General features: G+C 36.2%; 1 protein-coding gene across 1 annotated transcript; it reads left to right on the top strand.

Annotated features, from left to right (window-relative positions):
• Nucleotides 1-11,969: 11,969 nt before the first annotated feature.
• LOC104084999 (uncharacterized) lies at nucleotides 11,970-12,482 on the top strand. The gene has a single exon (XM_009588966.1). The coding sequence runs from the start codon at nucleotides 11,970-11,972 to the stop codon at nucleotides 12,480-12,482; it is 513 nt and encodes a 170-aa protein (XP_009587261.1).
• The last annotated feature ends 9,235 nt before the right edge of the window (nucleotides 12,483-21,717 follow it).

Raw genomic sequence — 21,717 nt, forward strand, 5'->3', positions numbered from 1 at the left:
AACCTGGAGGATCAGGAAAAGACTTTGTTCATAATGAATTTCGGCATATATTGCTATAATGTGATGCCCTTAGGGCTAAAGAACGCCGGCTCGTTAACAAGATGTTTGAAAAACAGATAGGGAAAACCATGGAATTTATATAGACGATATGCTTGTTAAGTGTTTGAACGCATGTGACCATCTTAAGCACTTGCAAAAAACTTTTGACATCCTAAGGAAGCATAACATGAAGCTTAATCCCCAGAAGTGCGCATTTAGGGTCAGCTCCGGCAAATTCCTAGGATTTCTGGTATCACAAAGGGGATTGAGGTAAACCCCGATAAAATCAAAGCCATCGAAGACATCCCGGACCAGCTATCAAGCATAAAAGAGGTTCAAAGGCTCACTGGGAGATTGGTTGCTTTGAGCAGGTTCATTTCCTAGTCATCAAAGAAATGCCATCATTTCTTCGCGCTACTCAAAAAGAAGAAAAACTTCGAGTGGAACATGGAATGCCAGGAGGCTTTAAGGGATTTGAAAAGATACTTGTCAAGCCTTCCGTTACTGTCAAAGCGGGAGAAAGGTGAAAAATTGTTAATCTACCTAGCAATCTCGGAGGTAGCGGTAAGCGCCGTTTTAGTCTGTGAGGATGAAGGTACACAATTTTCCATTTATTATGTTAGTAGAATTTTAACGGGAACAGAAACTCGCTACCCGCATTTGGAGAAGTTGGCCTTAGCTCTCGTAGTCGCCGCTCAAAAACTAAGGCCTTACTTCCAATGTCACCCAATAGTTGTGGTGGCCACCTTTCCTCTACGGAATATCCTTCATAAACCCAAACTATCGGTTGGCCAAATGGGCCGTTGAAATAAGTGAATTTGACATAGAATATAAACCTAGGACTGCGATTAAGTCACAAGTTCTGGCCGACTATGTGGCCGATTTTAGTCCGGGATTGCTACCTCTGCAACCAAAGAGGCATTGATGGTGTCAAAATCGACATCGGGAGTTTGGATCCTACTCACGGACGAAGCTTCCAACGTAAAGGGGTCCGTGCTCGGCATATTATTAATCACGCCTTCGGGAGAAACCCTAAGGCAGGCCATAAGAATGGTCCATTTGACTAACAACCAATCGGAGTACGAAGCTTTGATTGCAGGACTCGAGTTGCCCCGGGGACTAGATTTCGAGGTCATAAAAATCAAATGCGACTCCCAGCTAGTGGTAAATCAGGTTTACGGGATCTTCAAAACCAAAGAGGAGCGCATGAAACAATACATAGTAAAGGTTCAGGCTCTGCTTGCTCGATTCTGGGAATGGTCAATTACGCATATCCCGGGGGAAGAAAATGTAGAAGTGGACGCATTAGCTAACCTTGGTTCATTAATAAAAATGAAGAGATCGGATTTTGGGACGGTAGTACAGCTCATGCACTCGGTTCTGGACGCAAATAGCTAATATGAGGTAAATACGACTAATTTGGTTTGGGACTGGAGGAATGAGATTATTGATTATCTCGAACACGAGAAGTTGCCCGAAGACCCCAAGGCATCCCCGGCGTTGCGTGCCAAAGCAGCACAATATAGCTTCAAAGGAGGCCAACTGTACAGAAAATCTTTTCAAGGCCCGTTGGCCTGATGCTTGGGAGCCTCCAAAGCTAATTATGTTATGCGAGAAGTCCACGAAGGGATATGTGAAAATCATCTGTGCGCAGACTGAAGGGGAGCCTTGTTGTAACTAGTAAAGTTGCTACCATGTGACCAGGAGGTCACGGGTAGGGGTGTTCATGGTTCGGTTTAGGTCGGTTTTTCCCTAAAAAGAAATTAAACCAAGTCGGTTTTTCAAATATTAGAACCAAACCAAACCAAACCAATTAAGTTGGTTTTTTATAGATTCAGTTTTTGTCAGTTTTTCAATTTTTTTTGGTTATTTATCGATTTTTTCTTAAATATGAGACATATACTACCAAGCGCACATACCAGTGACTGCGTTTTCAACATAACACTATCAAACTAATTGCTCTTTGAGAAATCTATCATTTACCAAGATATATTGATGATAATTGACTCAAATAGTGATGAATAGTTTAAGTACTCAATTAAAAATCGATTATTTTTAACATGAAATAAATTTTTGTACTTAGCAAAAGAAAACTACCAATCAAACTAGAAGGCAAAGAATTAGATTATTATAATAGCAAAGAACTAGACCAAAAATACAAATGACTAATATGTACTATAAAATTTCAGAAACTTTATATAAAAATATACATATATATATATATATAGGTGTAATAATAAATTTATATAGCTACTTTTATAGTCGGTTTGGTTCGGTTTTTTCGATTATTTTTTTATTAAAACCAAAACCAAACCAAATTTGATCGATTTTTAAAATTTAAAACCAAAACCAAACCAAACCTAAAAAGTATCGGCTTTTTTAATCGGTTTGGTTCGGTTTTCGGTTTGGTTCAGTTTTTTGATTTTTTATGAACACCTCTAGTCACGGGTTCAAGCCGTAAAAATAGCCTTTTGCAGAAATGCAGGGTAAGGTTGTGTACAATAGACCCCTTGTGGCCTGGCCCTTCCCCGGACCCCGCGCATCGCGGGAGCTTAGTGCACAGTGCTGCCTTTTAGTCAGGCGCAGACTCCTTAATACTAAAATTGGTAAGGGAGGGATACTATTGGCCCCGATTGGAACAAGACGCCTAAGCTTTCGTGCAAAAATGCGATAAGTGTCAACGCTATGCACCACTGATACATCAACTAGCAAAATCATTGCACTCAGTTCTGTCTCTATGGCCGTTCATGAAGTGGTGAATGGATATCGTCTGACTACTGCCGCCGGCCCCTGGTAAGGTAAGGTTTCTTTTATTTTTAACTGGCTATTTTTCTAAGTGTGTTGAAGCAGGTCCTTATCAAAATATTGGCGAACATGAGGTGGTAGATTTCTTATGGAAAAACATAATTTGCAGATTTGGAATACCAAAAGAGATAGCTTGCGATAACGAGCCACAGTTTATAGGTGCAAAGATCACGAAGTTCCTTGAAGACTTGAAAATCAAAAGGATCACATCTTTGCCTTATCATCCGAGCGCAAATGGTCAAGCGGAATCAACGAACAAAGTAGTTATACAAAATCTCAAAAAGAGATTGGAAGCAGCCAAAGGTAAATGACCCGAGTAATTGCCAGGAGTGCTATGGGTATACCGAACAACGGCCAAATCGAGCACATGAGAGACTCCTTTCTCCCTTGTGTACGGAGCAGAAGCCTTGATCCCGGTGGAAGTAGGGGAACCTACCTTGAGATATTTCCAGGCAAATAAAGAGGCGAATAATAAAGCGATGATAGTCAAATTGGAGCTACTCGATGAGCGGGGACTTGGCACATATAAGGATGGCAGCTCAAAAATAGAGAATAGAAAGAAATTATAATCGAAGAGCCAACCTCCGTTATTTCAAAGTGGGAGACTTGGATCTAAGGAAATAACTCAAAACACGCGGGATCTCAGCGCAGGGGGGCTAGGTCCAACATGGGAAGGCACCTACCGAGTTTCTGCCGTTATCGGGAAAGGTTCATATGAGGTAGAATCAAGATGGAGAAAAGTTGCCAAGCAACTGGAATGTGGCACACCTCAAGAGTTATTATTGCTGATGAACATCGTCTGTACTGAAAGTATGTACTGCACTCCTTTTCTCTTCGTCCAGTTATTATCCCAATTAGATTTTTCTTGCAAGGTTTTTAACGAGGCAGAAACGAAAAGCATACTACGAAGAAGGTTTCAACAGCAGCAATAAGACCTTTTAATAACAAGGCACACATGCGAAGAATCACTTCGGAACGGTTAGATAATCTTTGGCTCGATAGCAAAATTCCCATGGGGAAGTTAAATTTGCTATCGAGCAAAGGTAACCTGACCGTTCATAAGTACAAACCATTAAGGGGTTGTTAGATAGTCTTTGGCTCGATAGCATAAATTCCTAAGGGGAAGTGAAGGTTGTTACCGAACTAAAGATTATCTAGCAATTCATTAGTGGGGTCCTTGATGGTGCAAAACTTCCAGGGTTCAAATTCGCATTCTTCTTATTCGAACACTGGAGGGAATGATATGAGGATGCGACAACAAGGACAACCACATCGACCGCAAACATAGTTGTATCATCGGAACCGAGGACTGCGCGGCTAGTCCCGTAGAAACAAATTGTACAAGTTAACCACAAGAAATGGCAATTTCCTTTTAGCATAACGAATGCTTATCTACTTTTGAAAATGGAGAAAATAAAATAAAGTCCTTTTATTTCTATCTTGTTTCTTGTCTGAACGATGAATTGATTTTGTTATTTGAAACTTAAACAAGTACTTCAAATGCTAGTGCCGTAATGAACAAGAGACGTCCTCTTCAAGAGCATCGTAAATATAAGAGGGCCTTCTCTTATAAAAACCCTCATGATAAAAGGTTGATTTCGGAAGAATTTGTGCCCAAAATCAAAATAATTTCAGGGAAAAATACACCTAAAGCCTTGCATAATCAGATGCAAACAGTAAAATTAGCGCAAAACACTTAAGCAAGAAAGAACGCAAAGATTAAAACTTGCATAAATGTTCAAACAAAAGAACGCAGAAAGACTCATGCAATACTTGAGCAAAAGATGTTTTTATTTACAATAAATGTGCCAAAATGGCACATGTACAAAAATTGGGTAAAGAAATGAAAAGCTAAACTGCTGCATCTTCGGAACCCGGAGGAAGGAAAGCATTTGTGCCCCTAGGGGAAGTGGGTTGATCCGCCGTTAGCTCAATATCTTGATCCTCATCAGTTTGGCCTTTAACATATTGTCCCTCTGGTTCCTCTTCAGTTCCCGAGGATTCAGAACCGAAACCAGAAGAACCGAAAGCATCAGGCCCTACCAGGAGACCCCTTTTAGCAGTTGACTCCATCTCACGGGCTTTAGCGATTTCGGAATCAAAGTCAATGACACACGCTTTAGCCTCTTCCAAGGTTTTTCTCCTCATATTGTACATAACATATGTTTTTTCAATAATGAGGGAAGCCGCTCGGCGCTTGAGTTCTTCTTTAAGTTGGTCAACCTCGTCAGAAAGGTTTTCCCGGGCGGATCTAATGGATTTGAGGCTAACGTCGAGTTTGCGGACAGTAGAGCTGAAAAGTCCATTATGCTCAGTGATCTTTTTATACTTCTCCTCTAATTGGTCATATTTCACCCCGGCAGTAGCAAGCTCTTCAGTTTTGGAGTCCAAGGCTGCCTCCAAATTGGTCAATCTTTCAATAGAGGCAGCCTCGCAATCGGATGCAGCAAGAACGACACTATGGACTTCAACCCATTTGGCCCTAGCCTCTTCAAATTGAACCCTCATCGGGGTGATCTGTTGGCTAAGGGTCTCCACTTTATGCTCGCTTTGCTGCAAACGAGCCTCCAACACAATAACTTCAGCAGCTTTGGCTTCCAGTTCTGAGAGGCGAGCACCAGTTTGGTCCCGCTCAGCCAAAAGTTGATCCAGCCCAGAGGTAAGTTCTTCGTTTTCCCGAATCAACCTCTAGAGGTCCTCAGAAGCGAGGAAATTGGCATGCGAAACAAGAAAAGCGATCTCAAGATATTACAAAATAAAAAACAGGAGAAATGACAAAGGAAATGAAGAGTGTACCACTATGGCATTGTGCATAACATTGTTCAACAAGAACTCTCCCGAGAGGGCCTGTATCTTTTCCCAATCTTTTTCTAAAGCCAAAGGCTTCAGATAGTTTGCAAGTTCCACCGACCAGGACAACAAATTGCATTCGGTAGAGACCGAAAGAGTAACACTCCTCCTTCTTTGCGGATCTTCTGAGGGGGCAGCATAATTTTGCCCCAAATTCCCATGGACAGGGGACTGGGGGAGAGAAACATCCTCTTCTAGGGCAAATGCGGTCAGATGAGATGATGTAGAAGTTGCTGGTGGAAGATTTGGTGAAGAACGAGATGAAGTTGATGGCGTTGAAGGTTGAGAAGCAGCTGCGGCAAATGCAGTACTGGTTGTCTGTTGCTCATCAACCAAAGGCGGCAGGGACCCGGTACTCAGCCCCATAATACAGGGCGCAGCGACTATGATCTAGAAGCGGGATTTGGCATTTTCCACCATCTCAAGCTCCCCCCAGAGCGCCAAAGCATCATCCTCAGTTGGTGTAACTAACTCAACATATAAAGCAGTCTGTTGAGTTGAGGAATGTCGTCGTCTTTTGTGTAGAGAAGCCCCCTCCTCGCTGGCTTCTCCATCATCGTCAATCATCACAGTATCTATGTCCGGCCCGGGCGGAGGACTCATCTCCATGACTTCCAGAGACGACTCGGGGACAACATTTTTTGCCCTCTTATTCTTTTCACTGACCGCAGAGGAACACTTTTTTTTTGGTTGCTTGTTCTCCGGCTGGGGACTCCGAGAGAAAGCACTTACACCAGAACCAGACCCGAAGATTCCTGTCTGTGAAAAAGCCTTCTGTAACAGTCTCGCCACATCAGCAGGATCTGCCAAAATGTCTTCTTCGGGGATGACAACTGAGCCCTGGGTAGACCTATATTCAACATGAGAGAAGAATCAGACAACTTTCTTATAAGAAAAGGTAAAGACAAGATGAGTTCAACTTACCATGATTTTTGGCCTTCCACCCGTATTTCAGGGACAGCTCTTTCCACGTGCACGTTTCGGGTATAGTAACGTCCAAAATTTTCCGAACCTAACCTCAACCCTAGGGGGAACCCACCGAGTCGCTGAGATAGGTAAAGGAAGAAAAGTCAATAATGACGAGGAATGGTCTTTAAAAGTAGTAGAAGCAAACTATATACTTACGAGTGCGGTTCCATAATTCCTAGAAAGACGAAGCCGAGGTCGGGATGATGTCATTGGTGGCAACTAAAACGAACTGTTCCATCTACCCACGGTCGTTATCATCATCCATGCTAGATAGCAGTGCATGGTGGCCTCGCTTGCTGAAGTTAATCATTCCCCCACAGAAGATCTTGGGGGAATAAAGGTTCATCATGTGAGCTAGGGATAACTCCCCCTCAGTTTCTTGGAACGGGCGCTGAAGACAAGCAATCGTCCTCTATACGGAGGGACTCACCTGTTCCAACATACCTGGTAGCGGAGGCAGAACTCCACAATGACAGAGTTAAGCTCTCCACTCAGAGAAAACGTCCCCAAAGTAAAGGGATATGTATAGAAGTGCGTAAAACCATTCTTGGGTAAGGTTACCCGCTCCGCCATATCAGGAGCGATAATGTCTAAATCCTAGCAATGATAATCTTCCTTCACAGCAGGAATACTGGAAGGACGAATGGAAGAAGGATATCTGCTAACGGCCCATATACGAGGGTTAGCATAAGAAAATTTCTCTTTGAAGTCTTTAGTTGTGACAAGACTTCTGGGGATGATGATGCTCATTGTAGGAGGAGCAGCTTCATCGACTTTGCTTTTGTTCTTTGAGGAACTGAGGTTTTTTGAAGAAGAAGCCATTCTATGTTAGAGAAGAAGAAAAAGCTTTTCTCTTATGAAAAGAATTAAAGAAAGGTTGAAGAACAGAGTACAAGTTGAATGAAGAGAGTTTGAGAGAGTTTGGAGAATTGTGAGGTGTCAATAAAAGAGGTTGATGCGTATAAAAAAAGGTTAGGCGGCTAAACTCGTGGCCATAATTACCTCGATAGCCAGCAAAAGTTATGTTGAATTGTGGGATGACGCGTGTTCGGGGCATTAAATGCGGAGAGACGCGCATCTAATCAACCGTTAGAAGCTTTTCAGAGGGGTTCAGTAAAATCCCCACCAAAAAGAATATTTCTACCAACTTTCTGGTGACATAAAGTTATGTCACCGGAAAGTTGGGGGACTATCTGTATATGATAAAATATGCTATGTTAAGTGATTGCATAAGGGAGTGACACGTGGAGCTGAAGGCAAAGGATAGCTAAAATCGAAGACAACTATTCCATTTGTTACTGGAAAGATTAATGCTCATAAAGATAAAATAAACGCCTACCACCTAGTAGCATTTAATGAAGAATATTCTACAACATTTAGTACACTGCCAGTTATAAAGAATTTATCATTCATGCCCGCCGTTCCACATTCTTCAATGGCCCTCATAATTGACATTAAAGAAGGACTTGATCCTAGGACCTTGTTCTCTAGGTGCGGCTATAAATAGTGAACTCTATTATCATTGTAAAGGACATGAATTTTCTGGCCAACTTACGCTATAATCTATTCAAAGTTTAATATAATTTTATCTTCTTGATTTTTTATTTCATTGTTGTTGTGCCCGGAAGCCCTGCTCCCAGAACTACTGTTTCTGTTATTTCATTTTCATCTCAAGGCTAAGTATTACATATTTATTCAATTTTTCTATTATTTCAGGATTAAATTAATTCACTTATCTAGAAACCACGTATAAATTCAACTGTACCGTTTTATGGATAAACAGTATTAATAATTTTTTTGTGAACTAGGTACAATTTTAGTACAAATGCAAATGTTTCAAATCTTTTTACTACAATGTATTTTTGAGTCAAACCCGGTGTGTGCACTAGCTTTTACTATCCAAATAGTACGTCCGTCCAGGAGACAGATGCAGCTTATCAAAATTTAACCTATCAACTAAAAGACATAAAAGTTAACCTATCAAATTTAAATCTTATATTTGCCTCTGAGCGCTCCAATACATATATACACTTAGTGCTAGCATGCAAGATCTTATTCTGTATAAAATTTGATAGTATATACATTGTATATGGGTCGGCTGTTTCTAGCACTTAGAGAGGACTGCATGTTACCGACGTCATGATCAATTAAAATTAAAGGAACTTCCAACGAGAATAATGAAAAAAGAAGAAGAAGAAGAAATTATTGGCATAATGGGTTAAGGAAATCAATAGTTTGGTTATAATTAATTAAGATATTTAGATATGTCCAAATTAAACAAAAATTTGAAAGGAGAGATGCAAAGAATATGTAGTGGAATACATACAACCTGTGCGTGCATGGCTAAGCTGCTAATACTAATTTGTTAAGTTAAAGAGAGGATCAGTGGACCAGCCATGCACGTTCTCCTATACTTTTCTTCTTCCCAAAGTGTGTTAAGATAACAAAATAAATGATAAAGCTAAATTGGATGAATAATTAATTAATTTAGTTAATTAATAGTACAAGTTTAATAATGGGAAACAACCTGTTCGGTTGTAGGAGTGCACCTTAATGTGAATGCTTGCTTCGATTGTCGGAACTAAATGCTTCTATTTTGAAGCATGGTTTACTTTTTCAACATAAAGATTCCATCCTTTATCTCAACTATAAAGCATTTAAATGAATGATTGATTTGTGTTAAATGCTTGACCTTTGTGTTTACTGCGTCAGACTGTTTTGCTATAGAGGAAATCTTTTTTTTTTGTTTCCCACCTTTTTCACTTGAAAATTAGTTATGAGCTTACGACGAACTGACTTTTTATTCTTAGTTAGTAATAGGACTGAAATGACAATCGAATTTTTATAATTCTATCATAGGTATATGGTACTCCATATAATTTGAGTTAGAGAAAAAGAATTCTTTTTCATATTATTTACCTTAAAATCGGATAACAATTAAATTTTTAAGTGGTTTTAAGGATACGCGAATTAATTTGATACAAAACGATAAATTGAGTTAGATTGAACAAATAAAGATATAGTAAATTCGAATCACGTGAGGAGGATGATTCCAACCTTAGTGAAATATTCACCCTCGATCCGACCTCACAATGGTCAGTACTGATGAACAAGAAAAAGAGTTATAAATAATAGTGAAAATAATAGTGTATTGCTTTGGGATGCGTGTTACAATGTGTCTAATGAATAGTCAGGCTCCCCTTTATATATAGTAGGAGATCCTACTCTAGGTACAATTCTGTATAATGTAAAAAAATCTTCTGTTTAACTGATTTTCGGTTCTCCATCGATACGTACCGAGATCCATACTGTGATATCCGGCCGTTCGCGGATATTACGGCCTTCTGCTGTTCGTGCTTGGTTGCCTCACAACGCTCTCCGAAGTCTTTTGGGATGTGGACCGTTTCCGAATTATGACCATGATATTCTCGAGGGCAGGCATTATGTCCTCAGACTCTAACTCGGTGAGACCCTTGTCTTGATTCCGGTGCCTTGTCATCATGTCTCGGGCTTTGCCCCAATTTTACCCTTATACACACATTCAATATTTACGCCAATTTATAGTTCTTCATTTAAATCCAAAAAGAGCACTAGTCAGTAGTCGCGCATTGATATATTGCACAGATAAAAGTCAAGTCCGTGTATAACCAAATACAAATAATTATTTTCTATGTTTTAATTTGTTTGTCGTAGTTTAACTTGCCACAATATTTAATAAAGAAAAGAAAATTTGTGAAACTTGTCATCTTACATATATCATAATATTTGTGTGGCTACCAAATTTTTAAAAATTATAATATTAAACAAGCCATGACATTTGTATGACAATAAAAGCTTCTCATTAAGAAAATATAATACTGTGCCAAAAGAAGTATTAGTAGTTATTTCTATAAAATGAAGAGCATGAACAACATATTCTTTGTTCCAATATATGTGACACATTTTTCTTTGTAATATGTCTAATTAAAACGGATGTTATTGTTTTATATTCATAAATAATTTAACATTAATATATTTATTTATCTTTAATGAAATAATTTACAGTCATTCAAATATCTAAAAGCAAATTTAAAAAAATCTTATTTTTTTTAAAAATAAATTCCGTATAAGGTTAAACAATATCACATAAATTAAGATGGAGGCGTAATCGTGCCAAGATCAGAGAAGCAGAAAGGAAAGAGAATTTGGGGCGCACATGGGGTGAAACCAGAGATAGCCGCCGGGGAGAGGAGAGAGAGAGAAGAGAGGACCCCTGCATTTCAACTTTGTTTTAAAGGTGTTCATAATTCGATTTAATCTGATTTTTATCTAATACGAATTAAACTAATTATATCATTTTGTTATGTTAATTGTGCAAACAAAGCCAGATCAAATATAATATATTTTTTTCGCAATCTTTAAGGTTTTCTTTCCCTTTTTTTCAAGTGTAATACAAATTCTAAGTATTCATTCTATGACAACTAAAGATATAAAATTACATACGTCAATGTGTATTTAAAGATAATTGAAAAAATGGATGAAACTATTATCTATTGAAGCGCCTACATGTATGAAACTTTACAGTAAAGTAACAATAATTTACTTTCAAAAATCACACAATAATCTTACATTATATGATTTTTTTTTTTTGAAACATGCATAACTTTACTGATCAAAATGATGGATAAATCACTAGTAATTAATTTCAATATTGAAGAATGCGAATCTCAAGCAGGTATCACGGATTTTTATCGCTGAAAAATTAAAAAAATTTCTAAAAATATTCTATCAAAATACCACACAATTTAAGTTTGGTTAAATTATTTCGCAAAATATATTTGGCCACACTATGAATGGCCCAAATGTCCAAAATGGGGGTATTATGGTAACTTCGCACGGCTTTTGAGGGTATAATGGATATTTATGCATATTCGTTTTCCATATATACCCTTTAGCAGATTTGTTTTTAATTTAATTTTTTTCAAACAATTCTCTCTCACTAGTTCAATTGTCTTACCTTCCCAAGATGCATGCTACATCATTTTTCATAAAGTACATATACATATACTATACTAATTAAACGAAATACACTAAAATATACATATACTATACCAATTAAACGAAATACACTAAAATGTACACATAATATACTAGAGGAAATACATATAAAAATTAATTAAACTACTGATATTTATCTTGCATTGGTCACTTTCTAACCCTAAACACTTAATATATAGTGCTTCACCTAAGAAGCTTTCCGGCCCTCATTTTTCTATCTTTGTTTTCTCCTTCTTCATCTCTTATCTTTCTTAGGGTTAGATTAAGGAATGGGGGACGGGAAGAGGAACAAAGCTTCGAAAGTCTATGTTGTATTTCGTGGTAAGAGGCCTGGATTATACAACTCTTGGCATCAGTGTGCTCCTATGGTTACTGGTGTCAAGGGTAGCATTTTTAAGGCCTTCAAATCGTATGATGAAGCCATAGCAGCGTTCAATGAGTTTAGAAATGGATCTCAAGCTGATAATATATCGGCATCGAAGGTGTATGTGGTATTTCGTGGTAAAAGGCTCGGATTATACAACTCTTGGTGTGAGTGTGCTCCTATGGTTATAGGTTTCAAAGGAAGCATCTTCAAGTTTTACAAATCTTATGATGAAGCCATAGCATCATTCAATAAATTTCAAGAAGAAAATATTGACAGTGAAGAACCATCTTCAAGTTCGTTTGTAGATGAAAGTGGTGTAGGGGTTGAAGGTGATAATGGAGCAAGTGTTATATCATCTGTGTTGTTAGCTGAAATGTTTGTAGGGATGAAGATATCAGAAAATTATTCAGTTTGATTATTAATAAGAGTATTTTCCCCCTTATAAACTGAATGTTTTGTCTATATTGTTGGATCTTAATAGAAAAGTTTAGTTCTAAGTGCCAAAGTGTTATCATCTACTGACTAGATGTTAAGTAGTTATAAGCGTTAGATTCATTTTGCACTTGTTTTAATCCTTACTACATTGTTTCATGATATTCATCAGATTTTGGACACTGTCTGGAATGTTAGATGAACTTTTCATATTTGTTTGATTCTGAAAAATTGTAGTAATGTCAAGTTTTGGACACTGTTTGTTTCATCTCTAAAAAACTACTTCTTTGGACAAGAACTTGACAAGAACTTGGGAAGTTTGCTTCATATATTTTGTCTATATATATAAGTTTCTTGACAATACATTTTTCTATTGTCCAAGGTTGGTGTAAAAACAAAAAAGATTCAAACGATCCATGGTTGGTGTAAAAACTTACTGTCCAAGGTTGATTCAAACAATCCCTAATTCCTACTGTCCAAGGTTGGTGTAAAAAATTTTTTCCTTCACAAGATACAACTATATTCAAGTTTAATGTGCTATATTAATTTGGCAAAAAATTGGTCACCTTTAAAGGACTTAATTAATCTTTACAAATGTTACTCTTAGTACTTTCATTGCATTAGGCATCAAACGAACAGTTGCAATATTGAAGACAATAGGTCTGTTTCGTTAACTTGAATCAAACGATCATAAAACAAAAAAGATTCAAAGACATAAAAATAATAATAGTTTCATTAATATGAACCTTCATAACATCACCAAAACATAATAAGATCAATAAAAATATCACCATAAGGGGTAGACAACTTCATAGACTAAAAAACATCACCATAAGCAAAAAGACAACTTGAGATAAGACTTCATAATGCATAGACTACTCAATATTCTGGGTCACGAAAAGAGACTTGGTGGTCTTGGAGGCGGATTCGGTATCACTAGTGATAACAATGATAGAATTGCTCTTAGTTCCATTATGGAGGGATGATGTGGGCATAGTATAGAGTGAAGTTAGAGGATGCTCCTCCAACATCACACTTTTTAGGTAATCAATGCTTGAGTCACGAACCACCCTCTCAAGTAATTCATTAACCTCATGATTCAGCTTAGTAAAGTCACGCTTAAGATCTTGGTACAAAATATTATGACTAACGGGTGAACCATGGAGTGGCTGTTCAACAGCTTTCTTGGTCGGAGTCCTATCCACCGTTATGCTTAGATGTAGTAGTAGTTTTAGTTTTATTATTTTATGTAGGGTTAGCATATTTTTCGAAAAATATATAGGGAGAGTTATAATAGCTATTCCACTTTTCAGTAGGACTTAAAGTCTCTTTGTAGAGACCCTATGCAACCATTACACTTCCCAGTAGCCATATCTGCTCCTCCATGCGGATATTACACATCCCAGCAGCCACTTTCACTCCTCCATGCATCCATTACACTTTTCAGTAGCCCCTTCCACTCCTCCATGCAACCATTACACTTTCCAATAGTCAATTTCACTCCTCTATGCACCATTACACTCCTCCATGCAACCATTACTCTCCTCCATGACTACAATTAATTATAGAAGCTTCTCTTTATTCATCCGCCTATACAAATTTTGGATTTTTTTTTAAAACTTCTGCCATATAGTGGCAGTGTACTTCATAGGTTTTATATCATAGTCTTAACCTTAGAAGATTTGAGTAATCCATGTAAAGATTATTTAATCCTTGTTTAGGTTTAGGTTTAGGTTTAGGTTTAGGTTTAGGTTTAGGTTCTCTTTTAGTTTAGGTTCGTTTAGGTTTAGGTTTTGGTGGTTGAATTCTAATTAATAACGGATCAGTCTCCAAAATTTTGTATTGGTAAATATAATTTTTGATTTTCCGTGTTGATTTTTTCACTTCTCTATGAGCGAATTAATGTCGATTTTAAAATTTTTTTTTAACAAAATAATCTTCCTAGTCTTGTTCTTGGTTGTAAAATGATAGAAAAGAATAGAGGGACTTCTGCACTAAATATATATTAAATGATTTCCAATTTTAATTGGCTATTTTTTAAACCGGTAGTCTTCTTAAAATAGATAAATATAACAATAATAAATAAAAAAAATACAAACAATATTATGAGGAACAATCATATTAATCCATAAACATGTTTACTTTGATCTATTTGAAGTAAGTACATATAATTAAAGAGAAGCACATATCAAGCTAAGCATTAGGTTATCCTAGCACTTCAACGGAGAAGATCACAGTCCCTCATGTAGCCTCAACTAGTTCAAATAGAAGAACACTCCCTTTCTTCAGATTATTGTCGATAACAAATTATTTTCACCCATTAACGAGTCTTCTCCGAACACCACTTGTGAGAGTCACAGCCCACTCCTTCCCATTACATCGAAGCATTGTTTTAACCGAAATAGGAGAAAGATAGACATAGATACTCTTTGGAAGAAACTGCAAGAACATAATGTAAAGATATGGTTCAGGGTTCATTTCTAGTTGGGATAATCAACAATTATCAAATCATGAAAATTGAAGAAAAAAAATTATCAGATAATCACGCTTAATGTACGATCTAGGCACGTTCATTCGAAACCATGGATAGAATTCATCTTCAATCCATCCGTTAGCATTCATGTTTAGAGTATCGATTTTGTTTGGAGAATTGAAAATGTTGTTCTTGTGTTTAAGAGATATATAAAGAGTCAAAACTTTCAATTTCCCTCCAATCATATTTTTACTTTTTCCTTTGTTTCCCTCCGAAAAATGTATTTGACATTTTAGTCCAAAAATGTCATCTTGTTTTCCCTCCTAATAAAGAAGCTAGAATACATTTTAGTCCTAAAATATAATCATATTTTTCCTTTTATTATAATTAAGATTAATCAATAAAAATATATAGAATTATTTATTGACTATTATATAAATAGTCTGATACGTATGACCTTAATATAAACAGCTATTATATAAACGGTCAATATTACTATGAAGCGATCTAATTAGCATAGGTTATATGACTACAATCTTATTAGTCAATAGACTTATATAGTTGCTATAGGCCGATACGTATGACCTTAATATAAACGACTATTATATAAGCGGTCAATATTACTATGAAGCGCAACGATCTAATTAGCATAGGTTATATGACTACAACCTTATTAGTCAATAGACTTATATGGTTGCTATAGGCTGATACGTATGACCTTAATATAAATGACTATTATATAAATGATCAATATTACTATGAATCACAACGATATAATTAGCATAGGTTATATGACTACAACCTTATTAGTCAATGGACTTATATGGTTGCTATAGGCCTATACGTATGACCTTAATATAAACGGTCAATATTACTATGAAGCGCAACGATCTAATTAGCATAGGTTATATGACTATAACCTTATTTGTCAATGGACTTATATGGTTGCTATAGGCCGATACGTATGACCTTAATATAAATAACTATTATATAAACGGTCAATATTACTATAAAGCACAACGATCTAATTAGTATAGGTTATATGACTACAACCTTATTAGTCAATGGACTTATATGGTTGCTATAGGCCGATAAGTGTGACCTTAATATAAAACGGCTATTATATAAACGGTCAATATTACTATGAAGCGCAACGATCTAATTAACATAGGTTATATGACTACAACCTTATTAGTCAATGGACTTATATGGTTGCTATAGGCCGATACGTAAGACCTTAATGAATGAAATTATATAAACGACTATTATATAAACGGTCAATATTACTATGAAGTGCAACGATCTAATTAGCATAGGTTATATGAGTACAACCTTATTAGTCAATGGACTTATATGGTTGCTATAGGCCGATACGTATGACCTTAATATAAACAGCTATTATATAAACGGTCAATATTACTATGAAGTGCAACGATTTAATTAGCATAGGTTATATGACTACAACCTTATTAGTCAATGGACTTATATGATTGCTATAGGCCAATACATGTGGCCTTAATATAAACGGCTATTATATAAACGGTCAATATTGCTATGAAGCGCAACGATCTAATTAGCATAGGTTATATGACTACAACCTTATTAGTCAATGGACTTATATGGTTGCTATAGGCCGATACGTATGACCTTAATATAAACGGCTATAATATAATAGGGCTATTATATAAACGGACAATAGTATTATGAAGTGCGACGATCTAATTAGCATAGGTTATATGACTACAACCTTATTAGTCAATGGACTTATATGGTTGCTATAGGCCGATACGTATGACCTTAATATAAACGACTATTATATAAACGGTCAATATTACTATGAATCGCAACGATTTAATTAGCATAGATTATATGACTATAACCTTATTAGTCAATGGACTTATATGGTTGTTATAGGCCGATATGATTGACCTTAATATAAATGGCTATTATATAAACGACTATTATATAAACGGTCAATATTACTATGAAACACAACGATCTAATTAGCATAGGTTATATGACTACAACTTATTAGTCAATGGACTTATATGGTTGCTATAGGCCGATACGTATGACCGTAATATGAACGACTATTATATAAACGGTCAATATTACTATGAATCACAACGATATAATTAGCATAGGTTATACAATTCAACTAACACCATTAATTTCGACATTCCTTCACTGACTTTAGGCTAACTATAATGTAAATAATTTCAGTGAATTAGGCTAATTAAGGATTCAAAATTAATGCTTAGGTTTCAAATTTAGGATGAAAAATGATGAAATTAGCATTAAAACACTATTTAAGTAGCACTCAAACGATGGGATACAAAGCTGTCAATTTTTTTTATTTTTTGGTGAAATAGAAAGATAGAGATAGAAATATAGAATAGGGAGAGAGTACTAAGAAAGAGAGGAGGAACAGATATGGGCACTGATTTTACATAGGGAAGTTAAATGGGTAGGTTTTGTATTCAAAGAGGAACGGTTACAATGCAACTAATAAAATTCAATGCAACTAACACCAATAACTTGAAAGTTGAGCAAGCAATTAAATATACTTCTACAATGCATACACAACGATTGGGAATAAGAAGGGCAAGAGGGTGTATGAAATATTTTTTTGGACTAGGTTGGCCCCATACTCACATACTCAAACCTAAAGACCTAAAACACACTCACATACTCAAACCCTAAACTATGGATGCCTCTCCCTCTACCAAACGAGCCCTATCTTACTCTTCTACTAGCAGTGATGCCCTATCTTACTCTTCTACTAGCAGTGATAATGAAGAAGAGAATCCTCCAACATTTGAAGTGGTTATGACTGATTCATACATCGATTACAACGATCTGGTAAATTATTATTCCCTTTAAAGTTGATTTCTTTGAATGTGACAATAACTTCTTGAGTTAATCCTAAATGAATTTTTCTTTTACATAAAATACTTTTGTTTCTTATACCTTAACTCCAGAAAATATATATGCATCAGTATTGTATATCTTGATTCAGTTTTATATTTTTCGAAACTTAATAGTAATGCTTTTTTTAAAAGTGTATTCCAAGAAAAATCTACAAGCGTCTTCCTCTAACAGTAGAACATGCGTTGCTTCACTATCGTGGCAAATAGTGGTATGTAAATATGAGCGTTGGTAATCAAAGAAGGTTCAAGGTAGGCTGAAGACTTTTTATTTTGGAGAATTATATCAAGCGAGGTTTCGTCGTCAAATTTACGTTAGTTGATATTTTACCACTGCGTGTTGTCTTCAATGTCTTCAATGTTCAAGCGAAGGGAGAAGGAACTTCATACGGTTGAAATTGATTAGTTTCTAGGATGTGTTTGTGTTGATTTATCCTTTTATTATTTTTTATTTTCATATATGTTGCTTTAGTTATGGTTGTTGTGCTTTATTTTGTTGAAGTATTATGTTATGAAATTTCAATCTTCATATTGGTCTTCTTTACTATAATAATTTTTTTTAATTAACATTCAAAAAAACTGAAATGGAATGATTAGTGATCATGTATTGGAAGAGTAAATGCATCATAGGGAAGTTAAATGAGTTGGTATGTTATTAATGTAGTGTAAGAGTAAATACTACATAGGAAGTTAAATGGGTTGGTTTAGTGAGTAAAGAGGAACGGTTGGGAAGAAGAATAGCAACAGTTATTCAACTGAGAAGAAGAAGGGTCGCAGTTAATGCGTCCTCTTCTACTGGGAAGAAGAAAGGTCACAGTTAATGCAATAGGTGTATCAATTGATGCATTGAGGCAGGCTACTCTCCAGTTAATGCAATATGTATATCAATATAATACAGCTACCTAACATTAGGCTAAGGTATGACAAGGCAAACACTTTTGTAAGCTAAGGTGTATTTTAAGTTTACAGTATGCAATGCATTGTAATTGGAGGTTAGTCCAATCCCTCTTCCAAACATGATTTTTGTCGGAAGTTGAATATATCCCAGCCCAGGTATTGATGGGCAGTTTTAAAAAAAAAGTCCTCTAAATTAAAAGCAAATAACAATAAAATGAAGTATTTAACAATGACAATTATAATACCACACGTTTAAACTTATTACAAAACAAAGTCAACAAATTCAATAAAAATCTATCTCAAATCAAATTAAATAAGTTTCAAACTTAAATCATCTCAAACTAAACGGTCAAGTCTTCTACTTCCTAGTTTGCTTCATCGTTTAGATCAGGCAAGCTACTCTGTGGTGGTACTGTTGCACCATCTTGCTGTAATTAGAGTAAATAAGACTAATAAGCAATGTATTTACCTAAAAAAAATTAAAATAGTTAATCAAATTTGTTATACTTTACCTCAATTCCTTCTGCTAGCCGAGGAGTTCCACCACTTCTACCATCGTCTCTACCACCTCCTCTAGCACGGCCTCTACCACCACCTCTACCACCACTTCTACCACCAATTCTACCACCACCTCTACCCCTCATGTTACCTCTAACTCCATTTCCACCACTCGTTTGTGAATTTCTAAAGTGTGAATCAATTTGCCTTCTATATCTATTCAACCTTGGACGTCCACGAGAAACTACATATCTAGGATCTCTTATATTTCTTCCTTCACCCTCACTTTCACCCTCACCCATACCATCATGTGTATCTTCAAAATCCTAATTTGGAACTATCATATCATCATCCCAATTCAAAAGGTAATGTTCCAATCTATTCAAATCATACTTAATATATCGCCTCATCATTTCAGTGTCCAATGCAATATCACAAACCCGTTCAAAATGCTTTAATAGTTCCCTATATATCATGTATTCAGAAGTCATACTTGGGTAACATCCTAGAAAGAAACATTTCAAGTGCGGACGAACAACATTTTTTCTTCACCTTTTAAATATATACCTCTCATTAACGTTTTTAATCTTCTTATGAGACAACACCTTAAGTATATGGCAGCATAGAATATCTCTTGTTTTAAATCACTTGCAGCTGCAACTTAGATATTCGCCAATAGGTGTATATTCAACCGTGAATACAAATGGATCTCTAGTGTTAAAACTCCTGAGCGAATAATCTGTTATAATGTATTTCTCTACTCCAGGGTTTACTTGATGATCTTCATGGGTGCTGATTTCACAATGAAATAGTTTCCTTAACTGTACTTGAAAAAATTCAAACACTTCACGAGTATAACATGCTTGAAGTTTTTCCTCCCATGCGAATTCAGACAAACATTTTGGTTCAAAGCACCTTGACCTATATTCAGCTTCCAATTCTTTCTTCTCGAACTTAGCTCTTATGGCTAACTCATATTGCTAAACAAATAGCTTCAAAGTGCTTTGGCGGGTGATAAATCCATCAAAGAAAGCATGCATTCCTTCACTTCTTTGTGTGGACAACATCCCGGCCCAAAAGTGGTCATTTAGGTATACAGAAACTCATTTTTCCTTCTCCAAATAAAGCTTATAAAACCAATCCCTTCCATCTAAGTTATATTTTACAATATAATCAGTCCATCTTCTCTCAAACTCAGCGACGTTAATGCTATCAAGGACTAAAGCCTTAAATTCCGCCTTAGCAATCTCACCATTAAGAACTGCGCTTAACTTCGTAGGCAACTTTGCGAATATGTGCCATATACAATATCTATATACCGTATTTGGCATCAATGCATTGATGGCTGCCTTAATACAATCACATTGGTCAGTCATGATAGCTAATGGACGAACATTGTTTAGAGCCCCAAGCCATGTAGAGAGCACCATTTTATAACTTATTAAATCCTCACTAGACATAAGAGCACATCCCAAATGTATGGACTGCCTATGCTGATTGATACCAACAAATGAAGCAAATGGCATATTGTATCGATTCACAAGGTATATGGTATCAAAGCATATTACATTATGGAACTCCTCATATGCAACCTTAGAGTGCGAATGAACCCATACGACATTACGAAGTCTACCAAAACTATCCATATCTACGGAGTAGTAAAATTCCCTATCTTTTTGCTGCATGTCACTGAAGAACTTGAGTAATGATTGTGCGTCCCCTTCTTGTAACTGAAGCTTTCTACTCTTCAAAATATAATTTCTAATGTCCTTTGGTGTACAGCCCAGATTTTCGGGGCCACCAACAAGTACTTCAGGGACTCATATATTTTTTTAGGGTCTTAAGCCAACAATATCTTTGGCTACAAGAGTTCTCTTAAAGAGACTTATTAAGCGATCTGTGTCCAGCCATCAATCGCAATAGTGCTGGTTTCAATTGATGATTATATTTTTAACCACATTTGAAACACGCCATAAACTATTCTCCTCCAAAATTTCATGTATTTTAGCACGACAGTTCCTCCTCTTGGTAACATGCTTATTCTTTGGTTTCCTAGACCTATCACAACCATATTGCACATACATAACAATATCACCACCTTTTTTTGTTTGATATTTTTTTGACAATTCAAAACCCTGATAATCTTGCATGTTCTTTGTAAAAATCAAACATAACATCCTTATTACTGAACCTCATCCCAGTAATTGGACCAATTACTAGATCTTTTTCATTGAACTCATTAGACATTTCAGTGTCCTCTCCACCTTCTCCCTCTTCCTCTAAATAATGGTCGTTATCATCATCACCATCATCATCATCATCATCATCATCATTATCATCATCATCATCATCATCGGCATCGTCAACATGATCTTCTCCATCATTGAAGTTGTTGTCTGAATCAATGTTGACCGACTAATCTT

Source organism: Nicotiana tomentosiformis, chromosome 6 (genome assembly GCF_000390325.3).
Source record: "Nicotiana tomentosiformis chromosome 6, ASM39032v3, whole genome shotgun sequence".
Classification (NCBI taxonomy): Eukaryota; Viridiplantae; Streptophyta; class Magnoliopsida; order Solanales; family Solanaceae; genus Nicotiana; species Nicotiana tomentosiformis.

Excerpts from the sequence above, each read along its gene's own strand:
- LOC104084999 (XM_009588966.1), top strand. The coding sequence starts at position 11,970 with ATGGGGGACGGGAAGAGGAACAAAGCTTCGAAAGTCTATGTTGTATTT.